Genomic DNA, 23886 nt, shown 5'->3' with positions numbered 1-23886 from the left:
GAACATTTCAATTAAAGACTTTTTTTTTGCATGAGTATTAAATGCAATTACTCTGTGCAATAAAAATTTATTTCAGATCATACTGCGTTTGATAATGTTTTTTACTATATTTTATAAATATAGAATAAACCAGATACAACATTTTACACTGACTGAGAATGAGAATTGTTACTGAAAATGATATTGATGATTTTCTGAGAATGATATTGTTACATCAGGATGTACAGTAACTGTAAAAACCTAAGTCCCATTGTTGCTGAATACTGAATATACAAAGCCCACTATGGTGTACTGTCCTTGGGATGCCTAATGCATTAAAAACTGCAAAGTTACATTATTGCATCTCCAGGTATGCCTTGAGATCTGGGTCAGCTATCCCTATTAATGAAGTACAGGGGAAAGAGTGTATTCAATATTTACCAGCATCGTGTCTTGGTTATTAGGCATTTGGAGGACATTATATACTAAATGCTGTGGCCATACTTATCTTCCTGTCTCACACATCGCATTTTCGTTGCCCCACTCTGCACATCCCTACACTGGCTCCATATATCCTCTGGGATCCGGATCAAATTACTCCCCTACACCAATACAGCCAATAGCAACACCTCTTCTTCATGCATCTCAAACTTCATGTCAAAATACTCTCCCTCATGCATGGGAGGGCTGGCAAGCTTTAGCCTGGGGAGCAAGACTCGACTCACCAATTTATTCATGTGTCATAACATATGATCTTAGCTAGGGGAAACCCTTAATTGTTGGACTTGTTTTGACCTCTGGGGTCATGTGAACCACGCTGAATAAGGGATAGACATGATCACTCCAGTCTTATTCTTGTCATTACAGCTTTTGCAAGAAGCAGTGTCTAAGTATATTATTCTTCTCCCCTAAATGCAATATAATTTGCTTTCAGATATTTATCTCTATATCTAAATATAGGTTTTATTTTTATGCTTTTATTAGACACTCATGTTGGAGTGAGGTACTTGAAATATGTCTAAACTTACCTTTAGGTTTGTATAATAAATCTTATATTACCTTGAGCATTGAAACTTGACCCATGCTTGGAAAATATGTGCAACTGCAAATGTACTTTAGTTTCTTTTGTAAAATATCCCAGAGGAATAGAAAATCCTTACCATGAAATCAAGATGTGAGCTGTTTATGAAAAAAAGAACAAAAAAACTACATCTGTTTGCTATTAAAATCAGTCAAACAAATCCTACTCCCAAATCTAGATAATTGTTAGCACATTTACCTTATAATCATTTATAGGAGAATTAAGCATTAATTTCATGTTAGAACAACGTATTTTGATCATTAAATCAGGTTTATATCGCAAGTAATGTCAATATATAATACACATGGGGTGGATTATAAATTATTAATAAGGGTGCCCATACAATATGAAAAGCCAATAGGGATAACAAGCATACGGCATCTTGCCCTTGGATAATCGGGAAATTTGAACTGGTTAGAAATTCAATCTAATTTGGCTGGTCGAAGGACTCAAACTTTTTTTTGCTACAATCACAAATTTAAACCAATTTTATTTTTGCTGTCTCTGTGTGTATATGTGAACTATATAAATAGCTGATGATTTTGTGTTTCAAAGTTGGCTGCTTGCATTTGCTGTTTTTTCGTTTACATTCAAGTTCAAGGTTTGAAGTTCAGTATTTGTGGCTTGCAGATCGCTTTTGTGGTTCTTAAAAATGTTAACATAAACTATAAAACGTTGTTTGTTAGAGCTACCTTTTACAGTATTGTTAAAAAATGTTAACAATTTTTCATTTGAACAGCGAAAGTTAGTTTTCTAGTTTGAAGTTTGCCACTCACAATGGAAAACTGTTAAAAACACTGTACAATGTGTCCATTAATCTTGAAAAAGTTTGAGCCTGTTCAAACAGGTTACAGTCCAACATGTTCAAACCAGTTTGTTCATCTTATTTGAATTTAGCTTGAATTTACCTAAAGTACAGGAGTTTTCTGTAAGTTTTTGAACTTTAGAGCTGATTTCACAAACTGGTGAAGAGTCAAGTTTCTCAAAATGTCAATGTTTTATTGAAGAATTGTGTGTGTTTATGATTCAACTGTCAGGATCGTGCATTGGATGGAGCTACTTACTGGTATTAGCGCAACTGAACAAGGAGACGTGGAGTCTAACGCACCCCTGGTTTTCACCAAGGACCCCGCAAGGAGATATGGACTTGGATGTAAAGGGTGCGCAGGTCACGGTTCTCCAGGACAGTTACCAGTGTAGTAGTGGTGAAGAGTAGTCAAACGGTCCGGGTCAAGCCAGTCAGGTAGAACAGTACCGAAGAAAGGTCAGGCTAGCTGAGGTCCACTCACAATCCAAAGGGGAGATATCAAGGAGGAAGCCGGGACAGTACCAAAGGAGCATCAAATTGTCACAGGGTAAATAATACAAAGAACGTTGGAGTCAGGAGTACCCGATGCAGAGTTTATATTGAGGAAGTGGCTGAGAAGCGAGGGGGTGGTCAGTGTCGCCACTGACTGCCGAAATTACTGAGAATAGCAACAGGAAGTGCTACTGTGCTTGTGCAGAACAGAAATGACAGACGGCTTTCCCTGCTCCACTGAAGCTATGCTGGGATGGCACTTGGCATCAACACAAGTACAATCTAGTTGCACCACTGACAGATTGTCCCCTAAAAAATGCAGATGCCCCATAGTAGTGTACTACAATACATTAGGATGCGCTGATTGCTCTCCTCATTCAACTAGATTTTCTGCCTTTTATGTAATCTGGTCTGAGAATGACCTTCTAAAAGTTATCAAAAATGGGCAATCCTACCACTCCATATGATGCTCAAGCTACAGGATTAGCATCAGGGGGACTTTTGGTGCCATTCCAACCTTTTAATGTTGTCTGAAGATGACACACAAGCTGATTGTGACTGCATTTTCTGCCATACATGATTGTCCTATCAATAAGATGATTACTAGGCACCAACGTCACTTTTGGCTTACATAAGCATGAATATTGGCCTAACGGACCGACATCAGCTGAAATATGTAAGTTGGTGTGGGCACCTTCGGAGTTGTAGCAGATAACTTCACAATTACTCTAATTGGAGATGCGTGAACCTGGCACATTTGATTTGAGGATTGTTTTATTAGTATTGTCAAATGCCTCAAATTTTTCTGATCCAGAAATCTTAGTGAACAGCACAAGCCCTGCTGTTTTGTGGGGGCAATGAACAGAGATAGTTCTCACTATATTTATAGGGTTAATGTTGGTTCAACCCACAAATTGGCTGCTTAGATCTGTGTATGTGACAGGTCTACTTTAAATCATATTGGGCTAAGGTTTTTCTTTTATTTATTTTTTATTTTAAGTGTTGCTCATTAGTACCATCTACAGTATGAGCCTTGGAGTTGTAAACACAATTTAGTTAACTCACTGAATTAGTGAGAATTGACCTTTGACACTAGATGATACGCATGCATACACAGGCCTAAAAGGCATGTTGCTGGGTTCATATCAATGTTGGGATGGAAATACATCTGCTTTAGCTGTCCTTGGGCTAGAAAATCATGTTTAAACCCATATACATCTGTACATGTTGCTGCATATCTCAAAAGTCATCTTTTGGGATGAGGCAAATCCCATGAATTAATCTACATTATGAGCTCTATTTATTAAGCAGGGAATAAACCTATCTTCAGCTAAAATGGAGAGTTATCACTGGAGGTAGGGCAATCTCTCTTTCTGCTATCACCATCCCAGAATAGCGTTAGCAGGAGATATTCAATTAAAAGATTTATTTATTTAAATAAAATATTTTTTTCAAATCAGAATAGCGGCAAAATATGTTTTCTATATTATGTATTTCTTTTTCACCATTTGAATTAGCTCTTTATTTATTTTGCTACCACTGTGCATGCATTAACCAGTAAGCTGCGTCACGCAATTGCAGATCCTCCAAGACTGCCGTAGTGAATCGGTTACATTTTCTTGTTATGTTACGGCTAATGTAACCGAAAATCGAAACCCAGGCCTATAATAAATAAAAAAATGTAAACTTCACATGCTTTAAATGTGTATTTTTACAAAAGCTTTGTTAATTGATTAAACAAATGGGCCATCCGTATATGTGTTTACAAATGGAGGGTTGAAGGTTTTGGTGTAATACATATTGGTGACAATAATAATTAAGGATGCACAAAATCATACATTTGGTTAAGTACTCAACAAAATCCTAAGATTTTTAAAGGCACTCTAAACAAACATTTTTGCTATTTTCAATTGTTTTTACATGTGTGGAGTTTATATGTTCTCCCCATGTTTGCGTCGGTTTCCTCCGCGTGCTCCGGTTTCCTCCCACACTCCAAAAACATACTAGTAGGTTAATTGACTACTATCAAAATTGACCCTAGTCTCTCTCTAAGTCTGTGTGTGTATGTGTGTTAGGGAATTTAGACTGTAAGCTCCAATGGGGCAGGGACTGATGTGAGTGAGTTCTCTGTACAGCGCTGTGGAATCAGTGGCGCTATATAAATAAATGGTGATGATGATATAAACAACAAGAGATGCAAGTATAAACATTTTCTTCTTACAGGAGTTTACCTAGTTTACACAAAAGTTGTAGGAAGTCTCCCTGGAGAGATCACCATTCAGTAAAGTTGTCATTGGTTGTACTCTGTTCCCCAAAATCCCCTTACCTCTTTCTAGTGTCCTCCTGTCAATTGGTCAATTTTATTAAAGTGTGATAATCTTCTAACAATATCTTTGGTTAAGAGCATGGCCATGTACCCAGTGATATGAGAAACATAATGGTGTGTGGTTAGGCCAAACAAGGACCAAAGATATGACATATACCAGACAAAAATGTTGCAGAGATACCATAAACCTATGTCTATGCACATAGCAAGCACATGTTTTAAAGTTAAGATTCTTTAATCAGACAAACGCATAAGATTTAGCAGACTTAATCCAAACTATGACTTCCCTTCTTAGTGCACAGGAGACAGTTATCACTTTCAGGAAATTACAGATCCAATTTTAGTATTTAGGTTATAGAAGAGGAAGGAAGGGAAGCAAGAATTTCAGGATGATGTACAAGATGTTTGTAATATTAAATGCCACCCAAATATATTAATTTAACAGTAGTTTGAGCTCACTTTAATTAAATATACTATTAATGTTAATCTGCATATAAGACCTTATACTTCATTTGGCTTCGCTGAATGCACCTAGCATGAACTCTGCTTTTAACATTTTATTGAAAAAATATTTTAGCATTCTGAATAGTTAGAAAATGAAATATACAGGTGTATATTATATCTCTGAAACCATTGACTAAATTCTTATTAGGATAATGTTGGCTGCAATGGAATCTACAGCAATATATAAGAATCATAGTTCTTAACTAATATTCCAAGTTGACTTGATGGTATAGCTATTTCCTGTAATTCATCTTCTCTAAAATATACTCTCTCTGAAAATAGTGTCTTCTAATATTGAAAATAATAATGCCTTAATAGCATACTAGTAGTATTGGTATACAATTAGTGTATCTAATCAAGTAAGTGAGATTAGATTGCAGCATTTTGAATTATCTGGGCAACATTTTTAATTACAAACACTGTTTTCCGGACTTTGAATAATTATTATTATTATTACATCATTACAATTTTCTTCCATACTTATTTCCTTTCATTGCTATCATTTGTTTTGTTGTGGCTATGTGTCTTATTTGATAAGTGTCTTATTTTAGTGAAATCAAATAAAAACAAATGAAAACAAAACTTATATGCTAATAGCAGAGTAAGGAGCCTTCCAAGATGATGATGATTATTATTATTATCATAATACTATTATAATTTATAAAATCTTTAAAACATTTGTATTGCATTTAGAGCAGACTTTCCACTAGTAAAGAGTTCTAAATCAATGAGACTTAAAAATATAGCAAAGGGTGTAAATAAATTCTGCTATAGCATAAATCGCTGATAGCAGGAAGTTACTCCTTATGGGAAATATATAAGTATATTTTCTATGTTTGTTTGCTTTATATTATTTATTATTTTAATAAAACTCTACTCTTTCCTCATTGATGATTGCCCAAACGTAATACCAGGGAATTACAACAGTTCATAAGGTAGAAACTGCTGTGGAGAAACGTAATGAACATGACTATTTTTATGATCCAGTTAGCTATAAATTACAATGATTTAAATATTATTTAACTAAAAGACTTATTCATTTAACTAAAAGACTGTGAATATATGTAAACACTTGGGCAAGGCGTGAGGGCTCTGATGACGCAAATCCCATCATCAGGACCCTGCTGGTGAGACCTGATGGCACGAATGGTGTTAACAAGGCCTTGCCTCTTTGCAAGAAGGAGAGGTGGGATCCAGGATGGTGGCCTTCTCTCCTGGGAGTCTAAGTGGCCTCAGGGAAATTCTGGACTCCTCCGGACATTCCAGGAGAGAATGCAAGTATGACAAAAGTACTTCTAGTGTAAAGTCTTTATGGGAGAAGCAATACTTCTCAGAAAGCTGAATATTACATCTGAATGTCGGAAGATGCTATGGATCTTCAGTTGGAGAGTTTGGCAGTATGTTGGGTTGATGGGTTTGCTTTGAGGAAAGCAGGACAAGAAAAAGATTGAAAATAAAAGGTCCTTTAACTAAAATTCTTGCTTTATTTCATGAAAACCTAGAGAACATGATCTCACCATGATCGCTAGTGAAGCTTTCAATTTTTCCATGGATGAGTTTTTGCAAAATCAATTTCCCAAAGTACTAAAGCAGACTGCATTTGATTATGTGCGAGAGGAGGAAATATGCTATTGTATTTTATTTACTTCAATTGATATTTTCTGGTACACGCAAATAGTACTCATAGTTGAAGCAGCATGTCAGGTTTATTTTTACGCTTTGATGTCGATAGGACAGACTTTGTTTTACTACTTGCCCCAAGTGCTTTGTTAAATAGTATTTAGAATAAGGAACATTACTTTGGAATGTTACTTTGTTTGAATTTTATTATATTTGGTTGAACGTTAATGTGTTCTAATTGCTTACACACTGAAGGTTTTTTGGAATAAATTGATATCCCTTAGAATGCAGCCTATAAATTCACTAGGAGGTATTGAAATCACTGAGGCACAATATTTATGAGAATATAGTGTAACAATTTACTAGGGACCTGTGACATAACTGAGGGATGGAGTAGTTATTGATGTCACTGGTTTCCAGAGCTTTGGCTGAATTCGGGTTTAGTTTATAATGCCAATCATATTACCCAGTAGTCTACAGAGAATATATAACCATACACAGCAGTATCTGCCCCATTGGAGCTTACAGTTTAAATTCTCTAGAACACACACACACACACAAACACACACATACACCTACATATATACTAGGATCCTTATTCTGAGAAAAAAATTAACCTACCAGTATGTTTTTGGACTATTGGAGGAAACTGGAGTACCTGGAGGAAACCCATACAAACAGTGGGAGAGCATACAATATATATATATTATACAATATTTATTATAAATGAATAAATAGGACCCAATCTAGGGCTTTTCACCTATTGATAAATAGACCCCTTAGACCGATATGTTCCCATGTGAACTTCGGTTTCCATGAGTCTAATCACAGAAGATGTATGTCTCTAGGCATTACATGTCGGTCCTGTTTTTATATTATTTTAAAATATATCTCTCTCTAATGTCTGCACCAATTTTTCCACTTATGCAAACTTTAGTGTAACCAATTGCTTCCAAGAGGGGATTTACATTAATCTAAGATAAAACCATTTGTTTGGATAGCATTGTGGCCCCCAGGCCCTGGCTTGGGTAAGGAGCAGTTTAGTAATATATAAAGTAAATGTTAGCGCATCTTAAAAAAGTCACATTTTTTGCAAAACATTTCTTGAAATACTAATGTCAATTTCATAGTGAGCTATTTTCTCCAAATACCGATTTCCTTATTGTTGATCATAATAAAGTATCTAAAACAACAAATTATATTCTTTAAACAAAATAGTAGAGATTAGCGAGATTAGAAGCATGTTAAGTTTTGCAAATACAGTCTTTGAGTTTCACTTTTGCTATGTCATACAGCGAAATGGTATTAAACACTGTGAAATATCCTTTTGCAGACTTAATAGTCTACTGATCAATACATTTTGTGAAACTGTGTGGTATGGCATTTTGTGTCCAACTGTATAAATATTATACTTAACACTTTCAACATTTGTGCTCATCTTTTCTTGATAGGAATAACATTAAACGTCAAAGAGATCAATCAGCATTGAGCAATTGCGATGTATACTGAGAATGTAAATGTTGACCATTTTACATGTACTTTTTTACTTGAAATTGGTTAGTCACTAGTAAAATAATTGAGCAAGGTGTTATGCAATACGATTCATCCAATTTGATTGTAGTAATAATATATCATATCACAAAACTGATACATCCAATTAATGGTTAAGAATGAAGTTTCTAAATTAAGTGTAAGTTCAACTATTTATCTCTCAATAGTTCAACTATTTATCCGCCTCCCAAAACCATTGTTATCTTTCACTGGTGTAGCTGTTGTGAATGGGAGACAGATATAGGGGTATATTTAAGAAGCTATGGGTTTGAAAAAGTGGAGATGTTGCCTATAGCAACCAATCAGATTCTAGCTGCCATTTTCTAGAATGTACAAAATAAATGATAACTAGAATCTGATTGGTTGCTATAGGCAACATCTCCCGCAGTTTAGTAGATATACCCAATGGTGTTTGCCAGCATTGTTTTTCAGCTTTTGCTGTTTTTGTTTGTTTTAACACTTATATACCTTGCTTGATTTAATTTAGCATATTGATTATATTCAAAGAGTTTCAATTATACCATCTTACCTTTTTTTGTGAATTGAAGTGTTATTTAAAAGATAAACATTTCTTTCTATAAAAGTATACTACATTTACACAAGGGACACATGCTACACTATTTATTTGAGTAAAAAAGAGGCATTTATAAGATAGACAATTTTCGGACACACTTAGAATAAGTATATTAAAATAATTTGTACCACATCCACTGCTGTATTTATTTGAGTGAAAAAAAGGTGTTTATAAAACAGATAATTTGTTATCCTAATTGCAATAAACTACATGAGAGGACCTTGAAACCCCTTTTCAGCAAAAAAGAGGAGTTATTCTATTTGGGGCACTAATTCAAAAATATATTAAAAGAAAAACACCACTGAAATATTTAGATGAGAGAGACAAGTAATAAAATGTCATACCCACTAAACCTTTTTGTACATCCCAGTAACCCAGGCTACGGAGTCTACCCTTTGCCTATAGCAGCCACTTTTCCGCTAGAGGTTAATATGCTCATTGCTATTCTGCTGCCCTTAGGAATTTTAGGAGTTATTGACACTCATTACTGGGGTAAGCAAAATATTCAAACAATGAAAAAATACAAGTGAAGAATACCACAGTCAAATAGCAGAACAGGCCATAGCGGTACAAAATTAACAGACAATGTAAAGTTAAGGTACAAGTATCTGAGCACAGTCAGTATGGCCAAAACCAGCAAGAACACAACCAGTTAGTGAACTAGTTCTACGCTGGTGATGTACAAATGCCAGGCTTGGACTTATATAGGCGGTGTGTAACTATTAGTGTACACATAACATGTAATATCGCTGAACGTCATGATAGAAAAATGCACCTAGCAGCTAATGAGCAGCCACTAAAGAGCAATGAGACACATAATTAATGTCAGGACATGCACGCCAGCAGAATCTTGACAGGGTAGTCATAAGACAGATAAACTTGTATTGCAATTAAAATAAAACCGATTAGAAGTATTTGAATCACATCTACTTCAGTGTTTATTGAGTGAAAATGAGGCACTTATAAAACAATCCATTTTATGGGGGCGGTTGGTGTAAATTCTGGTCACTTGAACCACACATACTGTATGTTTAATTTCAGTGAACAAAGGTCTTTAAAAGTCATGACAAATCACCAACATTCATTTTTCCACTGCCTGCCATCAAACCATGGGGCACATTTATCAATGTTCACTTAAAGTGAAAAATAGTTTTCAATCCTTATCGCAATGATAAGGATTGAACTATTTCTCAAATTTATGTACAACCCAGCACAGAAACAGCATTTCCGATAAACTGCTGTTTCTGTGATAAAAAAAATCCATACTTACCCCGCCTCTTCGGAACGCGCTGTCCCTGGATCACCTCCTCGTCCTCTTCACTTCTCTTCTTTCAGCAATTGCGCATGTGCACAAACATCTCGCTCTGTCTCTGCAACTATAGTTGCAGAGAGTGAGCGGTGAGTGACAGGGAGGGATCATGTGATCCCTCCACACATGCGCTGTTCAGCTCTGTTCTTTGGAGCAGAGCTGACAGTACTGAGATTTTTCATTTATGATAATGTACGCCAGCTTCATGACAAGTTTCCGAAAAAACTATTTTTCGGAACTTGTTAGATTGCGAGAGGGAGCAGTCACGATACTATTGAATGGTGACTGCTCCCAAAAACGAAGCAGAATGCAAAGCAGCAGATATCCACGATATCTGCTGCGATGCACCTTTAATAAATATGCGGGGGACACAGAGGGACATGGATTGTACAGTAAGTGCACGACAGTGCACCATCACTATTTGTTAAACATGCCCCCTAATCTGTCCGTCATCATCATCATTCACCTTGAGCACATTTACTGTTTAACGATAGATGTACAATTTAGTGCTTTATCTTAGAGATTTAGCCGTCCACCATGTGCCATTGACTTAGGTGTAATAAAACATTTCCAATTAATTTTTTATTTTGCATTAATTACATAGTCATTGACTGCTTATCTTTGTTCAAGTATAGCCAGGGTACATTTCCATTTAGCTGAAAGACCACATATCAGATCATGTTATGGCAAATTAGTACAACTTTCAACATTTGTAATAACATTTCTATACTGTCAGAGATTCGCACTGACTCTTCTTGACAGTGATAATATACTAACAATGCTTTGAAGTTTGAAAGGATATCTATACTTTTTGTGCTGACCAAGGCAGCAACAATGCTTAAGCTATTGTGAGATGTACATAATAAATAGTCAATTTACAGAACAATAAACAGTGATAGATTTTCTGATTTATGCAAGCCTGAGTGCATTTCACATCCAAATTTAGTAAATGTATTTGAATTAGCATCCAATGTTCATGATGATAATGATGACGAGGATGACTGTGTTGGTGGTGATAATGTAGAACGTGAGGTTTGAGAGGTTTTTTTTTGCAACACGCAAAGTGTCCACTAGTAGTGAAAGCTGTGTAGTACTGCTGATCACTATAGATAACTAGCGGTTGTAATTTGAGAAAAGGGCCCAAAGGCTTATTTTACCATTAACAATGCCAATATAAAATGTGCACAAACTTATCATTTAATTCCATTCATCCTTTTGGCTTTTAAAATGCAAGTAAAGGAGAGATGAACTCTCACATTGAGATTATTGAAGTCTATGGATAGATGTCAGAGCTCTATGCTGTTCTGTGTACTATTGATAAATACAGATGATTAAAATGACTATTTAATATTCAAAATGAGTCCGATTTAGGGTGATTTGGGAGCTTAAAACATTTTGAAGCTTTTTTTATTTATAGTGTGTTGTGTTTGTTAATAACTGTACTTTATAATTAGGTTTTAGCCATATTGTACAATGTGCAGTCCAGAATAGAGACCGTTTAGTTGTACAATAATTTCATATCCTCAGAATGTTCAATTACATTATATAATGTCTTTAGAATCTGTAATTTCACTCCTGCATACAAGTTTATAAGTAGTGTCTATACCATATGAACATGTTCCTACAGTAAATTTTAGCTAGAAAAATATTAGGTTGGTCATTTGCCATATAGGCTTGACTTATTGTTCTAGTGTCATTATAACAAGATTGCTAAATAAATTAGTCATTGCAGGTGCAGATGGTCCCATAAGGTCTTCCTTAAATAAGAATTTAGTACTCTAATAAACACAAGAATAGTACAATGTTGTTTTGCTGCAGAATCGGAAACACCTTCAATGTTCCCAATCTCTACCTCTTCAAATATCAAGGGCTCAAATACTTTCTATTAACATTTTCATTGGGCCTGGCATTTAATTCCTTTTCAATGGCCTCATCTGCCCCTCACAAAGCCCATTGGAGAAGTACAAGGGGAGAAACATGATGTCACAGAAAAGGAAACACACTTGTGCTGCCATAAAAGTTGTACATTACCTTGTTTTCATTCTTAAGCTGTAGAATTTTTCATTACAATGTAGAGTGGTATAATGTACTGCAGTCAGATCTAAAACACTAGCAAGCTTTCAGCTAAGGTCTGTTTGAAGTGTGCATAATTAAGACTATGATTTTGGAGATTTAAAGGTTCTTTTTGCTGATTGAGGCCAGTTTCAGAGATTTTGAACATCATGTTTTAAAATAAAAAAACTCTCCTAGTGATACATGCATTGAATAGGAAACACTGTTTCCGTTGTACGAGCATTATGCAATACATCTCAGCTGTGAAAGCAATGTAGACGCTGTCTGTGGAATTGTAACAGCTAAAACATTTACATGACGGAGCAAAATAATCAAAACAGGAGCTTACGAAAACTCATGAGCATTTCTTTTTTGTATTTGTTAACTGGAAGACTTGGCGTCCAAAAGCACTGGTTTGACACCACCATGAAATAAGGCAGTGCATTGCATAAAACTCACTATTTACATTACCAAACATAAGTGTTACCATCTTAATGATTATTAGGTGACACTGCTATTGTTGTCAATGGTTTACTCTCGCCCTAACTTTACTTGTCTAAATTTTATTTTTTTGGTTTTCTAAACAGGACCGTTCTCTATGAATGCTGCCCTGGTTACATGAAATTGAATAATCAAAAAGGATGTCCTGCAGGTATGAAAGCTATTTGTAGGATGGAATTAATTTAAATCCTCAGCCTTGCTAAATGTTATATACTGTAATACTCTGGAATGTCTTGAGTCCAGAATATAGGGGCCCCAATGGTTCTATCGCTTGGGGGAGCAATGTGAATCACTGCAATAATACATTTAAATTAAGTTACTTCAATGGGAGATTCCGCACAATGGGTGACAATTTAGACACTTGTATCAGGTTACTAAGGATATACTGTAAGAATTGCAATAGTGGCGAATGCTCAAGATGAACCAGACCGTGATAGAAATGAACTCTATGTGACTTAACCATGAATGACAATTGGCTTAGGGCGTGCAATGAGGACTAGCGATAAATACACTCCTGGCTTATTATTGATTCATTTTATAAAGCCTAAATGTTTTTGAAAATGTTCATCCATCCTTTATTAATCAAAAGAGGGTAATCTCTTAATTTGCTCTTTCCCTTCTCTCCCTTGTCTCACCAGTTGCTCCTATTGACAATGTCTATGGCACTCTTGGAATTGTGGGAGCCACATCAACACAAGATTACTCTGATAGGTCAGAGCTGAGGAAGGAAATTGAAGGAGTTGGGTCCTTTACTTTCTTCGCACCCAGCAATGATGCATGGGACTTACTAGATGCTGTAAGAACATTCATTTGATTATAATTCTGTTTTATTCCTACATGATAAGATGTTTTCAATGTTTCATTCCATAACATGTATATGTGTGTTATAATAATAATAATAATAATAATAATTATAATAATAATATCATTGCAAATATTGCAAATATTTTTGCTTTTCTGTTTTTAGGATGTCCGTCAATCACTGCTTAGCAATGTGAATATTGAGCTGCTGAATGCTCTCCATTACCACATGCTTAATAAGAGAATGCTGACCAAAGATCTTAAAAATGGACTGACCCTAACATCTATGTTCAATGACCAACCTCTCCTGATTAACCACTATGCCAATGGGGTAAGTTCTTCGCTTTATTTAGTGACATCTTCATGTCCTGTAACTCGGTTGACAGCCAAGCACGGAGTGTGGAATGTGGGCTGTGCACCACATACAGAGACATGAAGAGAAACAGGATGTAGACTTCCCAAGTCAAATCAGACCTGTCCGTATGAATCATGCCTTGAGTAGGATAGCGTCGGATGCCCATTATATAGCACAGCTGTGTCATCTGAGACAGGGAGTATTGGTGCAGACCGCTATAAATAAGAGTTGAGACTGAAATTATCAAATTATAACAGAAGATTAAAGGAGACCATGCACAATAGATTTTCCTTAAATGCAGTCCCTTTAACTATAATTTCCAGTTCACTTATCTTATAGAGAACAGTAATAGTGAACATGATGTAAAAGTATGGACTACGATAAAGACAAGGTTGAAGGATTCAGATCTGTGGAAAGGGTAAGGTCTGAGCTAAAGACAGTGTACAGTAGTGTTTCCCAATTCCAGTAGTCAAGTACCTACAAAAGCTCATGCTTTGTGCATCTCTGTCTGAGAGAACAGGTGGGAAAATTACTTTCAAAATTTTCAAATAGATTTGCTCATCTGTGTATGATTAAAAAAATCCTCACAATCTTTTGGAGGTAATTGAGGACAAGGCATTGGAGTAAAAGATTCTTTGGAATGTGAGAGGAACATTATAAGGATACCAGTTAACATGTGTCCAACAATACTCCTAGTTCTATTGTTTGAATATAACAATGACAGCTTGAATGCTTGCTATCTTCATTATGGACCTAATAGGTGTCTTTGCAGATACAGGAATCTATGGATTCTAACACAGTTGTGTAACCAACCCTGCACTTTTAGGATATTGTGATTTTCCTTTTATGAGTCCTATTAATTCAACGTACTCATTATAATGCACCAAGTAACTATTTCTGTCACATCAAGTGAATTATTTAATGGGGCATATCTATTTTTTTTTTTTTTTTTAAAGGGAATTATGCTAATATATGTAGGTGTGCAATGTTACAATACTTACAAGAATTGTAGTCTATTCTCAGATTTCAAGCAATCAATGTTTTATTACAGATTGTCACAGTTAACTGTGCAAGAGTTATCCATGGTAACCAGATCGCCACCAATGGTGTTGTTCATGTGATTGATCGTGTTGTGACCGCTGCTGGAAACACCATTGGGGACTTCATTGACTCCGAAGATGAACTATCATCTTTTCGAGTAAGTTTCTAAATGCAAAGAAGGAATGTTCTGGAGAAGTTTCTCTCTCAAAAGGTCACAGGGTGCAACAACAACAACACAGGATAGCACAACTTAATAATAATAATAATAATAATAATAATAATAATAATAATAATAATAATAATAATAAGTCATGCTATTACTGACTATGTCGTGTGGCACTGTGGGACTGTAATTAGCATTGCTGCCTATTAGAGTGCTGGGCATTGGGTTTAAAATAACAAGGGTGCCATCTGGAAAGTAGATTTTGGGCCTCATTTAGGTATGGGAGAAAGTCTACACAGGGGTGCAAATTTGCACCTGCACAAGTCCCTTTATAAATGCGACTTTTTTTGTTGCATGCATGGAAAATGCTGCTAGTATTTGTATGTAGTACACACATACTTACCAACTAAATCTGCCCCCACCGCAACACAACATGATTTCCCAAGGTGCAAAATTGCACCTACAACTGGAATTTACGCTAAATTAGGCACTTTGTCTTTATGTACATTCCTGCCATTAAAAAGTTGGAGATCCCTAATGACAGACATGAATCAATTGCACATATATCATTCATTTTAAATGGTTATAAATAAATATTATGCAGAAATGTTATTGCAAACTACAGAAGCACAGGAAATGTTACATGAGAAAATATGTTCTTTTATGTGCTTTTTAGGCAGCTGCTATTGCTTCAAATGTTTTGGAAAAACTTGAAAAACCAGGACATTATACTTTGTTTGCTCCAACTGATGAGGCTTTTGAGAAACTTCCACCAGGGGTTCTTGAGAGGATCATGTCTGACAAAAAGGCTGCTGAGGGTATGTTTATAGCTGAGTTATTTATACATGTCACAAACATAGAAGCTACAGGATCATGACTTGGTGAACAAGTTATATGTCATTTATCTTCACCAAGCTAAATGATATATTTTAACCAAAGGCTACAATAAAATAGTGGCCTAGGGGTTAGCACTTCTGCCTCACAGCACTGGGGTCATGAGTTCGATTCCCAACCTTGGCCTTACCTGTGTGGAGTTTGTATGTTCTCCCTGTGTTTTCGTGGGTTTCCTCCGGGTGCTCCGGTTTCCTCCCACACTCCAAAAACATACTGGTAGGTTAATTGGCTCCTAGCAAAATTGACCCTAGTCTCTCCCTCTCTGTCTGTCTCCCTATCTGTGAGTGTGTGTCTATATTAGGGAATTTAGACTGTAAGCTCCAATGGGACAGGGACTGATGTGAATGAGTTCTCTGTACAGCGCTGCGGAATTAGTGGCGCTATATAAATAAATAATGATGATGATGTCTGGTAAATTATGTAGGCCAATAAAGCATATTTGTTTTTGCTAAATGAATGATATTGTATTTGTTCAGTTCATGTCAATATAAATTGCATAGCCACTAGATGAAATTATGTACTTTTTAATTTCTCTTTTTCCCCCCTCAAATTTACTACACCATATAACTCCAACATTAAATTAATTACACATAGAATTAAAACAACTATTTCTTAAGAACTATGGACATGTGCTGGATAGCTACTAGAGATGGACATTATTTAATTATTTTTATGATATGATATAAACCGATAATAATCAGTTATGCATATGAATCTTCTTTTAGCTCTCGTTAACTTCCACGTTCTGGACTCTGTCCAGTGTTCTGAAGCCATATTGGGTGGGAGTATTTTCGATACCCTGGAAGGAAGTCCACTTCAGATTGGGTGTGATGGTGACAGCTTGACAGTGAATGGCCAGAAGCTGGTGAACAGGAAAGATATTGTCACCAGCAATGGTGTTATTCACTTGATTGATGAGGTTCTTATCCCTGATTCTGGTGAGTAACAAATTATTAGTGTACTATGGAGGTGACCAAATGATTTGATATTACAACTTAATTTAGTTAGTTTATAAAAATTCTTTGTATACAATAATTTTATTTTGAAGGTTCCCATAGGACACTTATATGCCACTACATACAGATGGAGTAAATTTTAGTGCATATTACGTGGCACATGTCACAGTTAGGCTGGGTACACACTACAGGGGTCTCAGACGATTTTCGAGGCCAATCACTCGATGAACAAGTGTTCTGCCCGATATTGCATTAGTGTGTCCACTGCAACAATGAGTGATTGTTCTTCCAAAGCTCATCGTATCATTTAATTAAATTTTTTAATGGAACTAAAAATCTCGTTTAGCAATGGAACAATGTTGTTCCAATCCTGCAATGTGCATGTACTTACAATCAGGATGTCCATAGAGTTTAGAGTGTCACAATCTATTCAGCCTATGGGTATGACAGATGAAGAGCACAGATCTGACGGTAAAACGTGTATAGTGTGTACACATCAGGAGAGGGCTGGCAAACTTTAGCCCAGGGGGCGAGATTCGGCTTAGCAGCCTATTAGGAACATTTTAAAGGAAAATAAATACATGCAGCCAGTGACCCAGCCCAAGGTGGCCCACTATGGGACTTGCCCGGGGAGCATATGCCCCCCTGGCCCCCAGCCCAGCCAGCCCCTGGTACACATGAATCAGAATGCTGATCGGGACTTTTTTTTTTAATCAGTCGTTGGTATAATCGTTATAGATAACACATCGGGAGAAAATTTCTATAGTGTATACCCAGCCTTACACTTATTCACTTCAATAGAATAAAAATGGAATAATGGTCTATCTAATTGGTGGTAATTAGTAGACTTGGTTGGCTGAATGCAGCAGTAAAGCCTGTTGCATTTGTATAGTGACTGTGCTTCTGCCAGGTGTTGATTCAGTTTATCTATACACTGCATTGTGTCTCACTTAAGGTGTATTACACTTGTAAAAACTCCATAACCACCTCAAACTTCCTCTAGTTAAGAAACTTATATAAACTCTGCCCATGTCTCTAACACTCAGGGTCGTCGATAACAGTGGACCTGGTGGTGTGTTTTCTGTAATAAATCACTATTTAGCAAACAACATACAGAAATTGTAATTATTCAACGTGATATGTAAAGAACAGTTTACACTTTGTATTTTCATTTACGCAACAGAATTGTAAGATCTTTAGTAAAGTGTCAGTCTCTTAATGCTTCTTTCACATTTTTTTTTGCATTGCAAATGAGCGTGTATATATTTGTTATATTGCAGCATAGCTTCCCCCACTCATTTGAAACAAAATAATCATTGATAATGTATTTTTATATGCTGAGATAATGTGGTGTTTAGCTTTATATACATCATTTATTAAATTGGGATATATTTACACAGTGATGAAAGTGAAACGCTTTGACTAATCAATCAATGAGACTTTAGAATTAGTAGGTAATCATTCTTCTTGCCTTTATTTCAGCAAAGCAAGTTCTGGAGCTTACAGGAAGCCAACAGACCGCTTTCACTGACCTTGTGGCACAAATGGGTCTAGCAGCTTCATTGAGACCAGAGGCGGAATACACTCTCCTGGCACCATTAAATGACGCTTTCTCTTGTAAGTTATGTATATGTGTATATGTATCTATTAGTAATATAAGAATTAGTAAATATTGTATACCCCTATGACTTAGTTAAGAAAATATATCTCTCAGAATTAATTCAATTATGTTTAGTGTCTCAAAAGTATATTTTTGTTACTGCTTTAAATCAGCTTACATTGTAGTTTTGTTGGTGGAAGGGGAGAATTCTGTATCCAGCCTGCTGTCCTCCTTTACAAATATGGTCACTGCATAACGTTGTGAACATTAATTAATGATCCATTTCCAATTTTCAAAGTTAACTGTAAACATGACTATTTTTTGTTTTACAAAAATTGTTGCTTAATGGGAAGGGTGGGTCCAGGTTTAGTTTAAAACAGAAAAAATGGAGAAAATAAAAAATACGAAGAAAATTCTTGGCCACTCTCCAGGAATGAGATCCTGGGAGTCTGGGAGACCTACTCGGAACTCGGGAGTCTCCGGGACTCCCAGGAGAGCAGGTAGGTCTCATCGCATTCTGCCTATAATGTGTGCGAAAATAACGCGACTCTCAGGGAATCGTGTAATTTTGGCTCTGACCGCCAAAGAAACAACAATTTTATTACGCCCCTGATTTACTGTACTCGGATCACTTGCATAAACCATTAGGCATACATTGTATTCTATTATGACATTTTCCAATTTCTTTTACCTTCCCAGCTGATGTTTTGTCAATGGACCAACGTGTCCTTAAAATGATTCTGCAGAATCATATTATCAAGCAAAAATTTGTCCTTAGTGGACTTTATAATGGACAAACACTAGAAACTCTTGGTGGAAAGACTGTCAGAGTATTTGTGTACCGCACTGTAAGTATGTTTTTTTTATTAATATTACAGTAAATAATATCTCACAGCACAGTACATAGTGATAAAGAGCAGTGTGTCATTGATTACTATACCTAACACAGCACATGATCTTGGCACAGGGTAGATGGGCTCCACTGAATTCATGTATCCGGTGATTATGGTAGTTATGGCATCTTTTGCCCACTCTGCCACTTCAAAACTGTTGAAAAAAATGTTTTTACAGAGATAAAAACATAAAGGAGTCTATTTATTATTCAACAGTGGTAACAATCATTTTGTGTTGCTGCAAATCACAGTGATACATAATGCAGACCCCCCCCCCCCCCCCCCTCCTCCACAATAATGTTTTTCTGTTCACCGCTGCCGGCAAATGGAGAAAGTGCCATGTGCATTGGCATAGCGCTTTCCTCTGGGAGGGATACAAAGAGGCCAGTGAATCTTCAACTTGATCACACTGAAAAAAAAAGAGTAATGCCATCCTGAGATGGCATTACTTTGCTGTGAAAAGCAAAGATAAATTGCCTAATACTGCTGTCCCCATAGAGGTGTCGATAATTAGGTTAATGTTGGAGAAATCTCTGATTTCTGCAGCGTAAACTCTTTGTTAAATAAGACAAAGTGTCGAAAGAGTCTTTTGCTGCCGTTTACGCCGTCATTTTGTTAACTAGACCCCATAGTGACAACTGTACATAATACTGAACAATTGCTGAGACCATAAAATTAACATCTGACTATAGTACAGCAAAAAAATTTCCAGTAAAACATTACAAAAGTAAATACCATAATGAATGAAATTATCATTTGGTCATTTGTTAAGGATAATCAGAAACTGCTCAATGTTTCCCTAAAATCCTGCCCATTGTTTTGGAACTAAAACTATAATGGTCTTTTTGAAATGTCTTGTTTATTTTTATTCCTGCCTTATACAACTCAGAAGATAAACCTGAGCCGCTTTGTTGAGGTCTTACTATTGGGAACAAATTAAAGCTTGCCAAATAATTGACGTCTGCACAGGTTGTACGCTATAAAATGTTGTTACAGAAGACTTCTTAAGTTCTGACTACGGCTGTTAATATCAATATTAGGCTGTGTGCATTGAAAACTCCTGTATGCTTCGTGGAAGCAAGGAAGGCAGGAACGGCGCCATTCACTCTTTCAGAGAGATCATCAAACCTGCTGAAAAGTCATTCTTCGATATCTTAAGCCAAGACAGGCGTTTCAGGTAAAAACCATAACTCTTTTATAATTATTATGTTCTCCCTGTGTTTGCGTGGATTTCCTCCGGGTGCTCCAGTTTCCTCCCACACTCCAAAAACATATCAAAATTGACCCTAGTCTCTCTCTCTCTCTCTCCCCCTCTCTCTCTCCCCCTCTCTCTCCCTCTCTCTCTCTCTCTCTCTCTCTCTCTTCCCCCCCCAATGGGGCAGGGACTGATGTGAATGAGTTCTCTGTACAGCGCTGCGGAATCAGTGGAGCTATATAAATAAATGATGATGAAAAGCATTAAAATTAAGGTTTTATTACAATTTTAAATTACCATACCACTCAACATTTACTTGCAAAGTCGGGACAAAATAAAAAAACAGCCCCCGATCCTCCCAAACCCTACACTTTTTATTATTACAACTGGCACATTCATTTAATATTGAACACAGACATTAAAAGAGAATCCAATAGAAAATCCCAGTCATTGGAGGATTATTCAAAATTTCTGTAATCAAATAATTTGAAAGTACTGACATGTGAGAAAATGGGAAGAATAAGCAATGTGGCGAGTAATTTCAGAGTGAAGTTGGACTCTCTCCTCTCTTCCTTCTTCTTTTAAGCCGCTCAACACTGCATCCAGGTAGTGTGAAGCATTCTGCTATATGAGCATTCTAAATGCCCTGGTGTAGAATGTATCGAGTCGCCAACCTCAGGCTGCTGCCCTAGTTTTCATTTATATTTTCTACCTTTTAGTGATATAATAAAGATTTGAGTTTACGATTAGGAATTGTTCCATTGTGCTCATTTGGATAGGCTCCTTTCAATTTATGAGTAGGCATTACTACTTTTGATTTCACTGTCAATGGCTGAGAGATAATAACATTTCTAGTTTTTGTAGTGTTCCCTGCATTGTGGACTTGATCTTTAGGCAAAAGAAATTCTATTCTAAGAAAATGACAACTGTGGTGATACCCAGAAAAGCATATACATCCAGATAGGAAAGTGCTGCTAATTATTGTTTACACCTCAATACAAATAACCTTTTCATGATATAATGGTCATCATAGATAATTCCGACAAGTCACACACTATGCGGGTGATTAAATTCAGCGCAATGTGTCCCTGGAACAGTCCACGGAGGCAGATCACTGTGATGTTCAAGCTGAAATCTCTGCTCATTTTTGGAGAAACACAGAGAAATAAGTGGATATTCCTTATCGTGATAGGCAACAATGTGCGCAATAGGCAAGTTGATGTCTGGCTGCACAACGCGCTGAATTGAATCTCCCCCTATGTGGCATACAATGCAATAGTCCTCTATTCAATAGATGCATCTTTTCCAATGTGATCTTTGAAGCCCATCAAAATAGTTTCCATTTTTCTGAAACCACCTTCTCTGAGTAGATGATTTGATTTTAAATAAAGACAAATACATTTGGTTAGGTTAGGTACATATAATGGATACATACAATAACAGCAAGCACCAATCTGCCATTTAACTTCCCTTGTAATGTACATGTACCTTGATATATATATAGCAGTTATAAATTTGTTACAATGCTGGTAAATTGTTTAAGCTCATTTGTCAAGTAGCTCCTGAATGAGTAGTTTGAAAACATGACTTCCATCAAATTTAAGGATCATATGTTTCTCTGTGCCCTGTGGTCTGCTCATTCATTCTTCGTTTCTTTTCACCAGATAGATGTTACTGTATATTTAAACTTACTCAAGTACAGCCTACAGTATTGAAAGTTATAATTGTAATTTGCTGTAAAAGAGACACCAGTTCATAGACTTCAGAATAACATTAAATTACTTTAAAAAGTGTTCAGCAAAGTAAAATTGGTAAAGTACCCCAAGATGTAATACAATAGATGTGGACTAACTAGATGAGATCATGTGCTGGAAAATGAACCATCTAATTTAGTTCTGCTGATTGAGCATTTTTTTTATGAATTATTTCTGCAGTGCAGGTTTATGAAATGTTTAATAAACCACTTAAGAGCCATCTGGCATATTGCTGGAAAGCCATTTCTAAAGCTTACTTCATTTTGGTTTGGCACAACTTTACTGAAAGTCTTTGGTTTGTGGCTCAAACAGTATTTTAGACATTTCAGAACGTTTGCAGTACACCACAATGCTCTCATTTATATATAGTGTTAGCTGAGCTTGCATTGCATATAAAATAATTAACATTAAGCAGCTAAACTTAAAACATTATTAGTAAAATATATTTAAGCAACATTTAGATTATTTTTATAGAAAACATAAATGGGTATTAGCAATGGTATTAGCAAACTCAAATTTGTCAAATGTATGAAAAGATTACATTAACACACAACATTTTAATAAGGTCCCAACTGATATTGATACTAAGATGATCAATTTAAAAAAGAATTAGAAGTGTGATTTAATAGTGAAAGATTGCTGTGAGAATCTGCTGTTCATTGCAACCCTGGATAGTTGATTACACAGAGATTGCAATGAAAAATGTGTCTTCCATATAGAAAATAAAGGTTTTATGATATGTCCGGGGACGGAAATAGAGACAAAGTTATATGTGATAAAGGGTCAAAAGATTAATTTCCAACACTGTAAATGTCGGCATTTAAGCTGCCGACACAAAAATGTCGACAGGCTAAATGTCAACACTTGCATTGGGTGACAAGTGGACAATGTTGTCAGTGTGATTGGCGATATTCACAATGTCACCATTTTCGTGTCAGCAGGTTAAGTGCTGACATATACAGTGTCGGAAAGATGTTCGGAACCCATTTAAAATGATGTGAAATAGTTATAAACACCATGATAGATATGGAGGGAGAAAAATAATATTATGACTAAGTACATTATTTATTACATTATTTTTCTTCTTTTAACCTTTAATTAATCATTCCTAGTTTCAACAACATTCTGAGGCAGAATCCTTAATCCATAAATTAGAACATAATAAAAACACTTGGGGTAGCCAACTATGGTGGTGGTTTGGTTATACCATCCATTATAATCAATTAGTCACTGTTTTGGGGCACATAATATTTTGCAACCTATGTTGTATACAACTTTCTTTCAGCACCCAAATACACATTTGTGTACTACTGTGCAGATAGCTGTATATGTTTTGTCCTGGCTGACAGGGTAAGGAAAGGAACAAGTTGTACTAAATACATATACCCTATTTTCTACACCCTTTATCCTCTCGTACTTACGCTGTCTGTATTCCTA

General features: G+C 36.0%; 1 protein-coding gene across 9 annotated transcripts in view; it reads left to right on the top strand.

Moving 5' to 3' along the window:
* POSTN (periostin) overlaps positions 1-23886 on the top strand; it is a 53494-nt gene that overhangs the window by 3594 nt on the left and 26014 nt on the right. For all 9 annotated transcript variants that reach the window (XM_075199015.1, XM_075199017.1, XM_075199014.1 and 6 more), the window contains exons 3-11: positions 12884-12948; positions 13436-13593; positions 13765-13929; positions 15005-15151; positions 15834-15975; positions 16777-16989; positions 18490-18624; positions 19307-19455; positions 20541-20677. In XM_075199015.1, coding sequence (XP_075055116.1) covers positions 12884-12948; positions 13436-13593; positions 13765-13929; positions 15005-15151; positions 15834-15975; positions 16777-16989; positions 18490-18624; positions 19307-19455; positions 20541-20677 — 1311 coding nt within the window. The remainder of the gene's footprint in view (positions 1-12883; positions 12949-13435; positions 13594-13764; positions 13930-15004; positions 15152-15833; positions 15976-16776; positions 16990-18489; positions 18625-19306; positions 19456-20540; positions 20678-23886) is intronic.

Source organism: Mixophyes fleayi, chromosome 2 (genome assembly GCF_038048845.1).
Source record: "Mixophyes fleayi isolate aMixFle1 chromosome 2, aMixFle1.hap1, whole genome shotgun sequence".
NCBI lineage: Eukaryota > Metazoa > Chordata > Amphibia > Anura > Limnodynastidae > Mixophyes > Mixophyes fleayi.
Note: the sequence above shows the minus strand (reverse complement) of the source record. Positions and strands in the feature narration are given on the sequence as shown.